The sequence below is a fragment of the Telmatherina bonti genome (assembly GCF_933228915.1).
Source record: "Telmatherina bonti genome assembly, chromosome: 15".
Taxonomy (NCBI): Eukaryota; Metazoa; Chordata; class Actinopteri; order Atheriniformes; family Telmatherinidae; genus Telmatherina; species Telmatherina bonti.
Window position 1 is genome coordinate 19,885,131 of NC_136613.1, and position 17,141 is coordinate 19,902,271.

Genomic DNA, 17,141 nt, shown 5'->3' on the forward strand with positions numbered 1-17,141 from the left:
TAACATTCAGCGGTGTAAATCATTTCATGTGAGCTGTTTTTGAGTCCTACGTATGGACTTTTAGTCCTTCCAGAGGTCTAGGTGAGTTGCTGTTCCCACGCTTTTCGTGTCTGTAAGCTGGGCTGTGGAGAAACAGTGGGGAGAGCGGGGAGTAGTAGGTTACAGTCCTGGAATGTGCGCACGCTCCCGAAACCTCGGTCACAGCTCAGAGCGCAGACAACTTCGGGTGCGCGCGCAGCCCGCAGCAGGTCTGGAAGTGCAAAGAGAGGAGGCAGGGAAACGCGGCTGGAGCGGGGAATGATGGCGCTGAGCTACAATAAGGAACAAGTTTGATACTGTAAAACTAGGAATTTCAGCGTTAAATTCAGCGTCCAACACGATGAAGGAACTAGGTGAGAGACTTGGGAAATGTTTTACATTCGGTCCGGCGCTGTGTTTTAAGCTCGGGTGAATGTTTTCTGTGGTTTATTTGACACAATGAATTGTTGAGACTGAGATACTGAGGTTCAGGCTTATTGAACCGTCGGCCCAATACGTTGAACTTTGTTTTGGCTGTTTTTAACTGTTGTGGCCGTTCCCAACAAGGCTAATAACGTTTGACTGGTTGATTTCAACAGAGCAGACCGAGGTAGATTAAAGTAGTTTCGAAGTTAACAAGTGTGGTCCAGTGTTAGCTTTCGCTAGTTGTGAGACAACCATCCAAATGCATACAAACGACTGTTCACGCGACGTTCACCTTCAAAGTTGCTCGCCAACAGTCAGTTAAGTTAACGTTACGTTTTACCTGAACTGTTTACTTTTAAACATAGATACATAGTATTCAATGTAAAGCATAGTATTCGTGTAAAACACATTTAAATGAGTAACTTTTTAAAAAAATTATTATTATTTTTTAAAAAATGGTCAGACAAAGGATTTTCACTATATTTATTAAGACTTTTTCCTCCTTTATCATGTCTTCAGATGACTTCGCTTGAGTTGAGAGCAGTGCTCCAGAAAACCTCCGCCGGACCCATGGCCCCGGTTGCGTAAAGTAGTTACCCATCATACACTCCAACAATCCTAGAAGCCGGTCTAAAGGTTTGTACTTGTGCCATCAACAAGCAAGATGATCAAAGCTGAAAGCAAAGGAGGGGAGAGGAGCTTAAGAAGCGCGTCCCCTCACAGAAATGCATACAAGTCTGACTTCCACGCTATTAAGTGCTCCTTTGATGGACCAAAGTCCGAGGCTGCCTCTAAAACATTTGCAAATGGATCCAGTGACAGCCGGGAAGACTCAAGGGGGAGACCTTTTGGAACCAGAGTGAATAAGATAAAGAATATATTTCTTCAGATGGATGGTCAACAGGATGGGCAAGAAGGGAAAGTAACTTTGAAGTCTGATGTTGCTGGGGATAAAGTTCCCCAGGTTTCCCCACCAAAGATGCCGTTTCCAGTCAGCACTCACAGAGTTAACTTCAACAGTGCCACAAGCCCAGAATCACATAATTTAGATAAAACACCCAAGGGAGAAGATGCTGAGATTGACAAAGTGGCTTTGGCAGAGAAGTTTTCTGTGACCAGAAAACTGTTTGAGAGAGGCATCAAAGAGCCGCCGGCAGCTGAAAAGCAGTCTTCAAATAGAGTGGTAAACCGTTTATCCATAGGAAGTGCATCTGATGACAAAAGCCCAAGGAGGGTGTCAGGATTCTCAGAGACCACTAACAAATCGGAGCACAGTCCTGTATCAGCAGTTAAAAGTCAATCCGACGACATGGCTGATGGTGAAAAAAGACACTCATCTAGAGTGTCACTGAATGCAGGGCCTATATCAAGGAGACTGGAAAATGTTATGGTTGACAATGACTTGGAAGACAGTACATCTGCTGGGAAAGTGGGAATGGTGTCTGCTAAACAAGACTGTACCTCTGAGCATATACAGCCTACTTCTCCAGCGAGGGAGAGTTCATATAAATCTACTTCTGTAAAAGATGCCTCTGACTCTTCAGTTCTAACTACTGTCACCCACAAAAGTAAAGACAGCAAATCTGCATTGGCAGGGTCAAGTTGTGGACTTAAACCAACATTGCCAACACCCAAATCGATTTCTTCAACAAATGATGCTACTCATAAACCCCACTCATCGGAGGAAATGACCCCAGTAAGCCATGGCTACAAGTATTCCTCATCTGTTGATGGATTTAATTGTACATCTGTTGGTGGGGATGGAGGCAAACCATGTAGTCCTCCCCCAAGGGATGTGAAACAGCCTTTTCCATCAGCTGGTGGCTTTCAGAATGCCAACAGGGCTAAATACCCTGAAAAAGCCAAGGATAATGACAGTGTAATACTTTGTCCTGCTGGAGACAAACAACCTAGCCAGATTTCCTCATTAGACTCCAAAGGGGCTGGCATGGTACGGGCTGAACTGGTCGTGGTTCAAAATGAATCCTCAGAAGGTGAGGAGAATGAGGATGAAAACAAAGATAAGACATTTGAAAAACAGAAAGAGAACCAGCAAAATGTTCTGAAAGGAACTTTTCCACCAGAAAAACGGAGCTTTAATCCAGCTCATCAGGCCACATCAGTAGAGACCACAAAAGAAGCATTTAAGATAACAGACACTGTGGATGAAGGTAGATTTCTAGAGGAAAACAAGGAAATTTCACCGAAAGAAGAAAGAGGGGATGAAGATTTAGTTACGAGTCCAGATGGTGAAGATACTTTTGGTGAAGATGATGAGGCAGCAGAGGAGGAGGGTACACTGGAGGAGCAGGTGGATGAGATCAGAGCCTCTCCAGTAGTGTACGGTATTGAGAATGCTGCATTTGTGGATGACAGAGATGTAGACCAGGTCCTTAGGGAAGAGGAGGATGTTGAGGATGATGAGGAGGATCAGATGTATACGGAATATGATGACTCTTATGAGGCCCCTGGTCTGTCAGATGAGGATGAACCTCCCCCAAAGAGGAAAATCAAGTTCTCGACAGATCCCATTTTGGTAAGTGTATTTTGTTGTTTATATCTGAAACACTGTTGCTGGTATTGCAGTGTACTATAATTATAAACCACTGTCTCACTGACTCAGCAATGGTGTCTGACCTGGGTGTTCGTTGCAGACACAAAACAAATTAGTGGAAGCTCAGAATGAACACTTTTGTATGGTATGTTGACGTCACATCTGCTGCAATGTATCATCAGACAAGCTTTGCCACAGTTCAGATTAAACAAAATCTATGGTTTATTTAATCTTGCTCAATGGGAAGGCAGGTAGTTTGACAGCCTGTCCCCTTAATCTTATAAGAGGCAAGGGAGTGGTGTGGAGTCCAGAGGAAGTATAAGGTTGTGGTATTTTTGGAAAAAATGTTGACTTTGCAAAGAGCTTGTGAGAGCAGGACTGCAGCTGTAGAGGGGCTACAATGAGGTAGACATAAGTGAAACGTTAAACTATTTGCAATGAAATCATGGCCACATCTGCACAGGGTGTGTGTTTTTTACTCATTTAAGCTGTTTTCACAAATGTGAGACTGGCCTAAAAGTTTCTGGTGGGTCTGGATGCCTTTGTTCAGCCAGTTCCAGTGACTTATGTTTGGAAAACCTCAGAATGAACCTATGTGTAATGTAAATAGAGCAGGTGAGTATTCAGAGAATTCACGGGATGTCAGTGTGCTTGCTAGTAACAGTTGCTGCTACATATTTTTTCTGTCTGAATGTGCATTACTGTCAGAACCAGTTTTGTTTCTCTAGATTTTTTCCTCTTCTTTTCTTTTTTACATAGTCAGTGATGAGTGTTTTTTTTTCTTCAACATTGGGAAGTGCTAGGAGGCCAAAACAGTGCTTCTTCTGTTTTCAAAGCATTTCATGCCTCATCAAATGCATTGTTAAATTCAACACATTCATACCCTTATGTACATTTGTGGTGGTCTGTGATTTTGAGCCTGTCTTAGGTAGTTGGTAGTTTTAACAGTTGTTCCATTCGCAAGTGCATTGTTTACAAGAGATTGCAGATGCTCGGATATTTCTGTTGGATGTCACATCAGTTTCAAGACATCACAACGCAACTGTTTCTGTCAGCAGCTCAGGCATTTGAGTGGAACCAAGATGAGACCCCAAAATAACAGTCACATTTGGTGAGATAGATACCATTTGTTCAGTAATCTGTACCACATTAATGTAGTATCCAATCCAAGCATTAACATGACCCCAACTAACTCTGGAACTGGAACTATTCCTCTGCTTTTCATGGGAAGACTTTAAAACTTTTCCTTCTTAACTTTGATTATGTATTGTTCTTGACTTCTGTCCACCATGAACATTACGAATTTAAAGGTTTTATTAAACAACGGGATGTATTTACTAATTATGAAGAAATGTTTAAAATTTTTATTCTTTTATTTACAATGACATAACTAGTTGTACTTAAAACTAAAGGGACAATGTTTGTACTGTCTGAGTAGTCTTTTGCTTATAACTAGAAAAAAAAGCTTATTTAAAGTCCTCACTTTGTGGAGCTAAGGACAATGCCAAAAAAACTGATGTGGCAGTATTTAACTGTGGTTATGCCAATATCTTGCAGCAAAAATCTGCAAAATCTCCATGGTTGTATTTGCATTGGTACTTTCAGAAATAGGATTTTCATATAAACTGTATTGTCTATGATTAACATTATTGTACCACAGCAAGGATTTGTGTGCCTTCAATCCCAGCAGGCACTGAATTGTGCCTTATTTTCAGCCTGCTACCTGCCATTGTAGTTGTGAAGATATAGCTGAGAAAATAAGTGAACTTAGAGACAGTTTACTTTTAAATAAATCAGAATTTTGCACTGATGAAAATTTTTAGTTTTCTATCATATTTTCATTCATTGCCTGCAATTTGGTTATTTTATTTATTTATTTTTGTCCATGCACGGACTTTGATATTTCCACCCTTTATCATAGTAAGCATTGTCAGCTTGTAGTTCCAGGGTGTGGTGGAAGCAAGTAACATTTTCCACCACTACTATTCCATCATCACCATATCTAATCAACATTTTGCTAAAACAGAGAGAACAAATCACTCCTGTGCATTTCACATTGCTTGTGAGCGGTTCAGTGTTTATCCAGGCTTGAAAATATGTTATTATCTCAGGCTGTAGATTCCCCTCCCCATTCCCATCCGAGTCATCAGGGGGTCCTGAGGGAGGGAACCATAGACTGAACTGTCATAAAGGGGACAGCAACATACCTTATTTCCCCAAAGTTGAACTGTGACAGAGATAAACTTTGCTGTCATGTATCAAAACAATGTGTCTCAATTTTCTCTCCATCAGTTGACCTACTGTTCATAACTACCACAAGGAGACAGCTTCCTGCTAAAGGAAAAATGACTAATATGGGGTTATATATCTTAACTGGTATTTCCTGGGTTCACTGAAGAGAAGATCGTTCGTGTCATTTATAGTTTGTGCTGTGCTCAATTAGTCAGACGGTTGTGAAAAGAATTATATATCATAGACCAAAAAGTGAAGATGATTTTGCTTGAATGGTGTTGTGACTTATTTTCATGGTATATTTATCAAATTTCTTTCATCAGCTGTCACGTTAATACCATAATTGATCACATCTAGAAAGATTTATTGCAGCTTATAGCGTAGTGAAAAATGAACTTTCAAAGCAGATCCAATACAGTTTTTTGTTTATTATTTAGTAGTGGTGTGGCTTCTTTAACAATTAAGATTCATATGGGCAAGAATTGATCTTTAAACGGTTATTGATAAAGCGTTTTTTTTCTTGAGCGACAACTTGACTACTAATACCAGTTTCAAAGTGGAAATGTGTGATATGGTTCTCATATGTTGTGACAAACAACAAAGTAAAACACTCTTCATCTATTAATTGAAAACTTAGTAGGACAACTTCTGTTTCCACCTTATTAGATTAAAAACTTGCATTGCATCAGATCCTAGTGGTCTTAGATTCACCATATTTCTATCAAACCTTTACCACATTCTAACACGTCTTACTGTGAGACATTTCTCTTGGCCAGAACCGGCTATTACCAAACACACATGCTACTTTTTGTTGTGTTTACTTATAATGCCTTACATTACACCCAAAATGACCATTGTGCTGTGGTCTGCATCCTGCGTTGTTCACTCCAAGCTGTCTGAGAATTACATTTGTAGGCAGAGCAGAGTTTGCTTATGTGATCTGCATCAGAGTTTGTTTACAGATGCACACCTCTCCAAACATACCAGACTTTCAGAGCAAACGAAGACACTCATAGAGACCAAAGTACTTCTACATACTACCTTTCAATATGAATGCTGTTGGTCATATTTCACGCTATGTTATGTCCTCACCACACACAATCTAAGTTTTTGTACATCGATTCTGAATTGTTGCGAATGAAAAATCAACTTGTTCAACAATTGGACGGAATTTTATTTAAAAAAAAAAAAAAAAAAAAATTGTAACCTAGATTCCAATAAATTTTGGGAGTGATCCAGATCACCATCTGGTTTCAGGGATTTTTGTAGGATTCTTTATCATTTTCAGCATACATTACCAGTCACAAGTTTGGACACACTTTTTCCATTAAACTTTTGACTGACACTGTATGCATATACCTGGTCAGGGTGCTAGGCCAAATAGTAGAAGACAAGTTCCCATTAAGTTTTACAATATATTAAAGATCAATTTGAATCCTGGATACTATTATCCAGAACAGGAAATATTAGAGTATATTTTTTATCACTGCAAGAGAACAAATTATGATGCAAACATGCAGGAAAGACCACAATATTACCAAGTCATTGTCATTTTTATTTGTGGGAGCGAATGCAGTATTCGTGCCTTATTACAACATTAGTTTTATCAAAACCCTGATATGGACCATGATTAAGACCTTAGGGGTCAATATCTGATGGCAGGGGTCCTTAAGCCAACATCTCTACCTGTAGTGGAACTAACAAATACATCCTGTTAACTGTACATTTTTACCCAGAGGCTACTAGTCAAATCTGGTTCGGAAATTGAGTGTACTTGAGTTGTAGATTGCTAACAGAAGAAGTGCTTTGTGCTGTTGGCTCACTAAAGGATTAGGTCCCCCAGTAACCCAAGTCTTCTTGACAAAAGAGATGTCCTGTATGAAAGAAAGGTCCTCTTTGTCAAGGGAAAGCGACATACACTTTCAAGATATATCACCCTCATCAGGTTTGAAAAGAGAAAATTGGATGAAGAGAGCATCTAAGGTAGTTAGGCCAAATATTGAATATTAGTTTATTACTAACAAATGTACAGAATTAAAAAGGAGCTTAGTCAGCGTTGTTGTGTTTAATCATCAAGAAGATTTCTATGCATGTATATGATAACACTAGAACCCGATCGATATGGTATTTTTTGGGCTGCTACCGATATTGGTTGTTATAAATTCTGATATCCAAATCAGCAATGTTCAGCTGAAAGTGATAATACATAGGCTAATAGGAGGTGTTTTAAACAGATACATTATCTGTTTTTAATAGACTCATTAACAAAACATGTTAGCATTATAAATGAGTCATATTTACAAGCTAATAAAAAAAATTCCATCTTCCACTTAAAACAAGAGACTTTACTAGATTTTAACTCATTGGCTGCAAAATACGTCTTGACGTCTTTTCGAATCTGAATGTCGCTTCCAAAGATATCAAGAGATCTGTTGCAATTTTGCAGTTTCAGTAGTCCTCAATGTTGTCAATCCTCAATTTTCTGTGTGTCCTGAGAAATAAGCCAAAATACTCCCAAGTGCTGACAGTATTGAGCTTTCTGTTATAACGATGGCTAGCCGCCAGTGAGTTAGGTAATGATGTAACTGTCTTCAAAACATGCTCAACATAGATTACAACTAAATACATTAGTTGGGACGTTTTCAAAGTTCATGTCATGAAAATTTTAACTTGTAAATGTATGAGGACCAGTAAAACCTGCATGGCAGTATAAAGTGAAGTGGGATGCTGTATAGTCTTATATTCTTGGTGGACATGATAGTTAACAGTTGGATAAATCTTTGTTTATCTTAAAAAGATGCAACCTACTATAAACAATGGTAAAATGCTAATTTGCTCTCTAAAACTTTCATTTAAAAACTTGAATATTCTCTTTACAGGGTGCTTCCACACGGACGTTATTGTCATTGGGCCTCTAAAGTGTAGCATTATATTGTTTTACAATGTGAAGTACTTTGAATTGTCTGGTACACCATACATCCTATACAAATAAACTTGCCTTGTCTTATAAGGTTACAGCTGATAAGACAGTAGCTTACAGTGGAGTAAATTAAAATCCTGTTTCTTCAATTTTCATCTGCTCCTGTTCTGCAGCCTCATGTATGAGTGCAGGAGAAGGTTGTGCTGCAGCGGCACTCTGCTGGTCTGTAGTGCATGTGCGTGCGTGCGTGTGTGTGTGTGTGTGTGTGTGTGTGTGTGTGTGTGTGTGTGTGTGTGTGTGTGTGTGTGTGTGTGTGTGTGAGGGGGAGGAGCTGGCATCGTACAGTACTCGCACACACAGGGGTAAAGGGACAGAATATCTGCACATCAAAGATTCTCATGTTGTTGTTTGCAGCATAAATATGGTTAAAATATGGCCTACATATTGGCCTACGTTGATTAATGGGTGAAACGCTATAATCAGTCTGCCGATCGATCAATCAGGTATTCTCATTTTTCCTGTGTCAATGTAAATGTTTGTAATATGTTCTACATTATGAATGTTACACCACTGCACTGAATTATATCAGGTCTTTATTATATAGTAGTTATTTTCCCTAAACTGCAATTAAATCTCAGACTTTTAATTTCACTATTAACTGCTTTGTCTTTATTTAACAAAACCATTCAACCCTTAAGTCTTTATTTATTAATTTATTTATTTATCAGCAGTTTAAAGGTTTGTATCATTCATTGTTTAGCATCTTTCTGCACCTTATGGTGTGGTGAAAAGCCAAGGGTTATTGAAAGACTTATACTTCCTGCTATAGCTGTTATCTGCTTAGGGACAAAGCCTGCACAGTCATTTTCGAAGTAGTTATCTTGTATGTTGAAAAAATTTGGCACAACCACCTTTGACATAATGGGCAAAAATAAAGAGTTAACAAAATGATGTCATGAACCAGGATCTGCACCTGCTGCTTCGCCCCACCCCCACAGAGTTACAGAAAGCACCAAGATCACTTTTTAGCCATTTTGTTCCTTCTTAAACACACAGGACATTGTTAAATACTGTCTATTGTAGCTGAAGAATTAAAACACAACCAATATTTACTTCTTGATTCCCATGTTTTTTTTGTGTGTTTTTTTTATTGTATCTAGTTTGTAAAGATTTCACCTGTTTCAGAGCAAGTTTTCCAGGGAAAAATAAGTATACAATTATGTGGTCTTTCTGCAAAAGTCAGCTCAATGATCCTTTGGTGTCATGCTTTCCATTTCCTTGCTGAGATGAATCTTTTGTGTAGGAATGTGCCTGGCTCGGCTCCTCTCATCCAACTAGCAGAGAGGATCTGAGTTTTCCTCTGCCACCTGGGCTATTTGGTGACAAGACAGGGCAGAATACTAATGCAGTCAGCTCAATGCTGCTCATTAAACGGCTTTTATGGATTGAGTCTTAGGCTGATTGTGATTGCCTTGAACAGTTTTAACCTTGTGATTACAATCATGTTAAAGAACATTATTTTAACTAAAAGGTAAATGTTTTTTGGCAAGTTTAAGCAGCTCATGCAATAGCAACAGTACACGTTGATGGCCATTTATAGACAAACCTGCTGAACCTGTTTATGCACTGCACTCCATTTGGAAATTTGATTCTGTTTTCTGACTCCACCTCTTCCTGCTTTTTGTTTTGCATTAACACTTTGTTTCAGGAAGGCAAACATGAACTTTGTTTTAGTTGACCAAAAGGTTTTTCAGGGACTGATGTAAAATATTTAGGACTGTGTGGCCGATAATGGATTTATATATGATGTCTCTCTGCATTTCCAAAGCCATTTCAGTGATGCCAACATATAATATACTAAAGCTCCCCACCTGTAGTCAGGCCAGCTCTTATCCAGTTGAGTGAAGGTAAATGAACTAAAGCAGAGGTGTCACTCTCCCTGCTTCAACATCTGATTCAAATTAAACGCCTTCTTGACAGCTTCTTTGAAAATGACCAATTGATTTTAGTGAGGTATGTTGGAGCACAGAAGCACTAAAACCTGTCGGATAGCATCCCTCAAGGACCAGAGTGTGATAGTCTGGTGAACTAAAGCATGCAGCCTTTCTAGCTGAAACTATTCTATTCTACAGTCATTTAGCGGATGCTTTTATCCAAAGCGACTTACATACACACTCACAGCCCGATAAGCACATCGGGGGGCAACTTGAGGTTCAGTGTCTTGCCCAAGGACACTTCAGCACATAGTCAAGGGAAGCCTGGAATCAATCTCCCAACTTTCCAGTTGCAAACCAACTGCTTTTCCTCCTGAGCCACAGCTGCCCAATACAAATGCACATAGAACTAGTGAAGGTCTTCTGATTGATGGCAAGTTTCAACTAACTCCAAGCAACCGCAGCAGTGATTTCTTTCCATCTGTGGGAACTATGGCCGTATGACGTTTCACGAATAAATGTCTGTTGCAGCATTTGTGTCTGGAGTTTATTATGAGAGCTTTCGCCACCACTTGATGCTGCTTTTGCGACTTTTGCTCGTTGACTCTATTCTTTATTCTGTATTCTTTGTCCTGATTCTTGCGCAGGTGATGAAATGAGTTACCGGTCGTTGTGTCGGAGTCCGGTGTTGACAGAGAGCTTGTCTGTTGTCAGTTCCACGTCGGTCTTTTTAATATCCAAATTGCATCCATGAGAGAGAAATTTGCCCTCTTTTACGAAAAGCTCATCAGTTTTGGTTGGCTAGTCATCTTTTAGTGAATTACCCTGCTCTGAAACACATCTGCTACCGTCTTTCTCCATGTTTGTTTTTATATTGCAGCGTGCATGCCGTGAAGGGCATCTTGACGTAAAATAATGCAGTAAAGGACCTTATTGTGGCGTGAACGATATAGCCTCATAAGAAACAATAGGCATTTTCTTTTGTCCTAACGATGTATATATTCATAATAATAACAATAATAATAATAATAATTATTATTATTATGGTGATGATAATAATTTTTACTTTATTACTTTCACTTTGGAAATATAGTTCTGTATGTGACTCATATGTAGATGTACCAGAGAGTGATGGGTTGCCATGTATGAACACCTGCGGGACAGTAGTAGGAATTAAGGGCCTTACACAAAGACCCACAGAGTTTCATCACTGTTCGCATGCCTGGGCCAAATTATCGCTAATAAATTTTTGTGCTATTCTGACTACAGTTGTTGGCGACCTCTCTTTTCAAATATCTAATTCCAGTTCATGTGCAATGTCATGGCCTTAATTCAGATGTATTCAGCCAATTCAAAGGAAAAATATAAAGATAACCAAATGGGAAAATGAATTGTTTTGGTCCTATAAATGAAAGTATTTTTGAAGTACTGTATTTTTGGCCTTATTAACCTCATTGATAGAATAGCATAATTGTATACTAATTAGGCCTGTTCCACTGGCATGTTCATTCTTCTTTACCTGCCTTTTATCTGCTACTTTGTTGTGTCATTCAGTAAGTTGATGTACACAGAGAGTATTAGAAATATATTATGCTGTCTTGTTTAGTGTGTTTACCTTGGATCTAAGAACTAGGCTCTGTCTTTTTTCCCCCTAATTACGCTATAATCTGTGCTGTCTGCCACCCCTGTCCCAGCTCACTCTCACAGCATGTTTTGATTTGTTGTCTTTTTTGTAGGCTCGTTTACATGACAAGCTCCCATACCCAGTGGTCAGCCCTTGTGTTTTTTGCCCTGGCAAGAGATTTTTTTGGTTTGCTTTTCCTCACAGCTGCTGACTCATTTCCCACACTGGTATTCAGTTGTATGGAGCGAATGAGGGACAGATGGAAAGAGTTTCATTTTGGGTGTGGGCATGTGTACGTCTGTGGATGTGGGCCGACATAAAGAAGGAAGACAGACCACTACAGTTGTAGAAGATTAATGAAAAGCCCTCACATCATGCTTATGGTAAGATTGTGGGAAGAAATAGAGATGATACCATTTACGGGGGACTTAAAGGAGGAAATTAGGATGTCTTTGGAGGATAAGTTTTTTAGTTTAAATTAAATAAATGTCTTTTAATAATAAAGTTCTCTTTTTTTCATCCAGTTGCTTGATTGTTGGAGTGTTGCATCTAGTAACGAGCATTTTAACAGGAGTAATGCTATGTTTTTTTTTTAAGAGGAATGGTCGAATGAACAGACCAATTTTGTCTTTCTTGCAAACAAAGACAGTGGTTGAGTGATTAGATTTCAGTGGTGAACAGAACATTGTTTGAAAAGGGTGCCAGTAGTCGTGGCAACAGAAAAGTCAGACAGAGATCAAGGAATTGTAAGGGGGAGAAGAACAGTGAATACCATGGGACAGGATGCAGTAGAGCTGCCTATACTCTATTAACCTACATTTGCAACCCTTAATTACTAAAGTCTCCAAAGTCTAAACTCAAAAGCATCTTTTATCCTTGATGACATTTCTGTGTGCTCTAGTTCCACAAATCCATTTTTAACAATGTAAATGAAAATGGATAAGCTTTGTCACACAAACCGAGGAGGCCAGGATGCTACGGGGGAAAAAATTAGCAGCAATTTCTATTTTTCTGACCATTGTTTCATTTATTATTTTTGCAGGTTTGAAACCTGGTTCAGGCATTGTGTATTTTAAATTGTCATATCCATTTTAAAATCATTTCATTGTTCAGCCCTAAATCCAGTGACGCTTTCAAGTTTGTCTATCAAAGACATGCAGTCTCACTTTGAATTGTAAAGGCCTAATGTACTTCAAATATGGGAACTATTAATAGCTGCATGTGACATTGTTAAACAGGTTAAAAATTTCTTTCAAGTAGCTTCTATATTATATATTACTTTTTGAACAGTTACATAATAAATACTATAATATGTTTTCTTTATACCTGTTTACTGATATAGATGAAAAACTTAATCGGACTGACAAGCGATTTAGAATTTCTAACTGGGATTGATCACGTGATGAAACTCAGTTTAATTTTAAACTTCCTTAATTTTGATAATCTTTGCAAATGCAAGACCTGGCAGGTACAAGGTCATCTCTGTCTCTACTCATTGTAGAACTAGTAACAAATGATCACCTATGAAATCTACTTAAAACATACTTGAGCTAGGATGTGTTATTTCTGGATATGACACAATACTCAGCATTATGAAGTAACAGTTACACCACTATTTGTTTGGCAGGCCTGTTTTTACCTGTGCACTGCCAATTGTGTGGTATGTTACAACAGTAGCTGGTTGAAATAGGGACATGAATGATTAGCAGTTAAGGACTTGCCAAGACAGCTACTGCAATCTGTGGCTACACTGATTTTAGTTTTGCTTTTGGACAGCTACAATGTTGTCAGGTCCATGACCTTAAGTGATGGATAGTCTTTTTTTTTTTCAGTTTAAAGTAATTTCTTCTCCCTTTTTTTCCTGTCCTCTGAAAACTTAAGTGGTGTAAAGCCGAAATTAATTGCCAATCAGAATTATTTTTTCTGCTATAATTTATTAAGGCTGATTGATTTTGATGCAGTCTTAGATCAGTTCACATTATTTCTAAATAATTTAAAGGTTCACGAACCAGAGCACATATTGCTTTGCATTTCTTTTTACACAAAACAGTTTGCATGTTTCTTCTCTGCAACTCAAGTTGCATTGCACTCAAAAGATGAACTTCTTAAATCTGACTTTTTAACGGATTTTTAAGTCTTGAGGCCTTATAAATAGTATTCCTTTCTGAACTATAGTGGTGCAACAAAGGGCACAATCAACCAGTATCTTATTGTGCTTGGCTAAACACTACGTGACTGAGGTTTCTGTCAAAAAATCATGGAGTTAAATTGCTTGTGTATACAAAGAAGGGTAAATCAGGAAGCTTATCATTGTTCAGGAAGCTTATCATTATTTATTATTTAAGGAGAAGAAGTGAGAGTTTCTAAGTTATATTTCTTACTCCTTTTCAAATATGTATTTGTATGTCCTGTTATTTTTATCTCATAATTTTGTATGCATCATTTTTCCGTTTTTTTTTTCTTTCAAATTTATTTTGTTCTTCATATTCAGAATAAATACTTCAATCAGTTATTATTCCAATATTTAAAGTTTCCTTTTAAAATAAGTTTTTTCTGTAGGGTTAATTGTTCATATTGCAAACATTTATTAGTACTGATTTTAAGATAGAAAACATATTAATATGCTGAGTTGTGTGTTACCTGAAGTTATTTGATTGACACACCAGTTTTACTTTCAGTTAGTTAAAAGTGTTATTTACTTTGTTTTTCAATTATTAAAATTGAACATAGTGCACAGCAGGGTGTCATTTTACAGTGTGTTTAGATGTACTGAATTTTATGTTGTTTTTGTGAGAAACATCAATTTTGAAGTGGGGCTACAAAGTTTGGGCACCCCTGGTAAAAATGTATTTTAATGTGCAAATAAGGAGCTTTAAAAAGATGGAAAATCTCGAAAAGGCATCAAAGTACAGTTTAGACATTCTTATAACATGTAAAAAAAAAAAATTACATCCTATTTCCATCATTTAAACCTTCAAAATAACAGAAAACAAAATATGGCGTCTGTAAAAGTTTGGGCACCCTGCATAGTTGTACGCCCCCAATTTGACAACAGAGACCTGACAGTGTCCTGGATTGTTTACAGTTAGTGTCTGGAAAGACCAGGTGATGTCAATCTCAAAGGTTTTAAATGCTCAGACTCATCTGACCTTGCCTCAACAATCGGCACCATGGGTTCCTCCAAGCAGCTGTCAAGAACACTGAAACTGAAAATAGTTGATGCTCACGAAGCAGGAGAAAGGTGTAAGAAAATAGCAAAGCGTTTTCAGATGCTAATATCCTCTGTTCCGAATGTAATCAATATATGGCAGTCACTGGGAACAGTGGAAGTTAAAGCAAAATCTGCAAGACCAAGAAAAATATCAGACAGAACAGCTCGCAAGACTGTAAGAAAAGCAAGTCAAATCCCAAGTTTGACTGCACAATCCCTCCAGGAAAATCTGGCTAATACTGAAGTCGTGGTGCACTATTCCACTATAAAGAGATACTTGTATAAATATGGCCTTCATGGAAGAGTCATCAGAAGGAAACTTCTTTTACATCCTTACTACAAAAATCTGCATTTGAAGTTTGCAAAGGAACATATAGACAAGCCTGATGCATTTTGGAAACAAGTTCTGTGGACTGATGAGGTTAAAATGGAACTTTTTGGTTGAAATGAGCACAGGTACGTTTGGAGAAGAAAAGGCACATAGTTTAATGAAAAGAACCTCTATCTAACTGTTAAGCATGGGGGTGGATCCATTATGCTTTGGGGTTGTATTGCAGCCAGTGGCACAGGGAACATGTCACGAGTAGAAGGAAAAATGGATTCAATGGGATTTGAGCAAATTTTGGATGCTAACCTAATGCCATCTGTGAAAAAGCTGCAGTTAAAGAGAGGATGGCGTCTACAAATGGATAATGATCCTAAAAACACCTCAAAATCCAGGGTGGATTACATCAAGAGGCATGAACTGAAGGTTTTGCCATGGCCTTCACAATCTCCTGACCTCAACATAATTGAAAGTCTATGGATAGACCTTAAAAGAGCAGTGCGTCACAGATGGCCCAAAGATCTGGAAGACTTTTGCAAGAAAGAATGGGGGAAGATACCTCAAACAAGATTCAAAAGACTATTGGCTGGCTATGAAAAGTGTTTACAAGCTGTCATACTTGCCAAACGGGGGAATAGAAGGTACTAACTATGCAGGGTGCCCAAACTTTTGCAGAGGCCATTTTTTGTTTTCTGTTATAAGTTAAAGTGATGAAAATAAGATCAAACTTCTTTTGACATGTTATAAGAATGTCTAATCTGTAAGTTGACGCCTTTTGGAGATGTTCCATCTTTTGTTAGCTTCTTTTTGGCACATTAAAATAACTTTTTACCAGGGGTGCCCAAACTTTGGAGCCCCACTGTATGTTGTGATTTGTGTTGTGCTTCTTTTGTGTTTCCTTAGAATAGAGGATAAAATAAAGTAAAAGTACAATTTTTAACTTTACAGCAACTGAAGCCTGGCTCCAATGATTAGCTCATTTCTTTGTCTTGTGAATGCTGCCCAGTGACTTATACTTCTACTTCCCCCCAAAACACATCTGATCAGATAAACAAGTAATAAGTTAGGTGTGTCCTGCAGTACTTGTAAACAGCAGCCTATCTGTGTGCCAGCTGTAGCCCTATCCCTGTATACAACCACTGTTTGTGTATATGAAAGTTAGGTTAATTTTTAACTTTGTTTCCTGCATTAAATTTAGCTTGTAGTTCATTTTCTTTCTAATTTTGAGATTTTTAATCTTAAAAAAGATGCTCTTTGTTTTGCTACTTCATTTACCTTACTGTTCACAAAAAACAGGAGTTCTCTTTTAAAATGAATTGAACCAAATTCTCAGCACACTTGTAATTTAAACATTCATTAGTTATATGTCTGATGCACTTAATGCTATTTAATTCAGAATCACCATGACTAACCTGATAAAGGCTAATACTGACCAAGCTGGGGGTTTATGTTGGTTCATCCCTATAATCAGGCATTAGCCCATGATGGAGTCTGCTCAAGTCTTATCTGCTTTTTCACATGTTTTATCCATATTCAGAATTTTATTTACTCTTAACATGTCTTTAGCATACATGTTCTTACATTTGAATATGAAACATTTAAATTCACATTTGGTGCAACTAAAAATATATGTTATATACAAATTATATTTGAAATGTCATAACTGATATAAGTTAGATTGCTTTTTTAGTATACATTAATATATGTTCTACTTTACTCATTAGATAATAATTGGTATAGTAGTTATTAATGCAGAAGTTCCAAGTGGCCAAAAGTTAGAATCTTGATGTTTTGTATAAGAAAAAAAGCAAGAAGCTTGTTTCCTAAGATGAGAATATCTTGTTTTATAGTTGCATCTACACCAAATGTATCTTGTGTTTCTGTCCTCAGGGACTCC

At 37.9% G+C, this 17,141-nt stretch overlaps 1 protein-coding gene across 1 annotated transcript in view; it reads left to right on the plus strand.

Annotated features, from left to right (window-relative positions):
- The first annotated feature begins 261 nt into the window (after window positions 1-261).
- Window positions 262-17,141, plus strand: part of ppp1r9ala (protein phosphatase 1 regulatory subunit 9A-like A) — a 29,011-nt gene continuing 12,131 nt past the window's right edge. Inside the window, exons 1-2 of the mRNA XM_079254800.1 lie at window positions 262-392; window positions 964-2,980. Coding sequence (XP_079110926.1) covers window positions 1,109-2,980 — 1,872 coding nt within the window. The 5' untranslated portion in view covers window positions 262-392; window positions 964-1,108. The remainder of the gene's footprint in view (window positions 393-963; window positions 2,981-17,141) is intronic.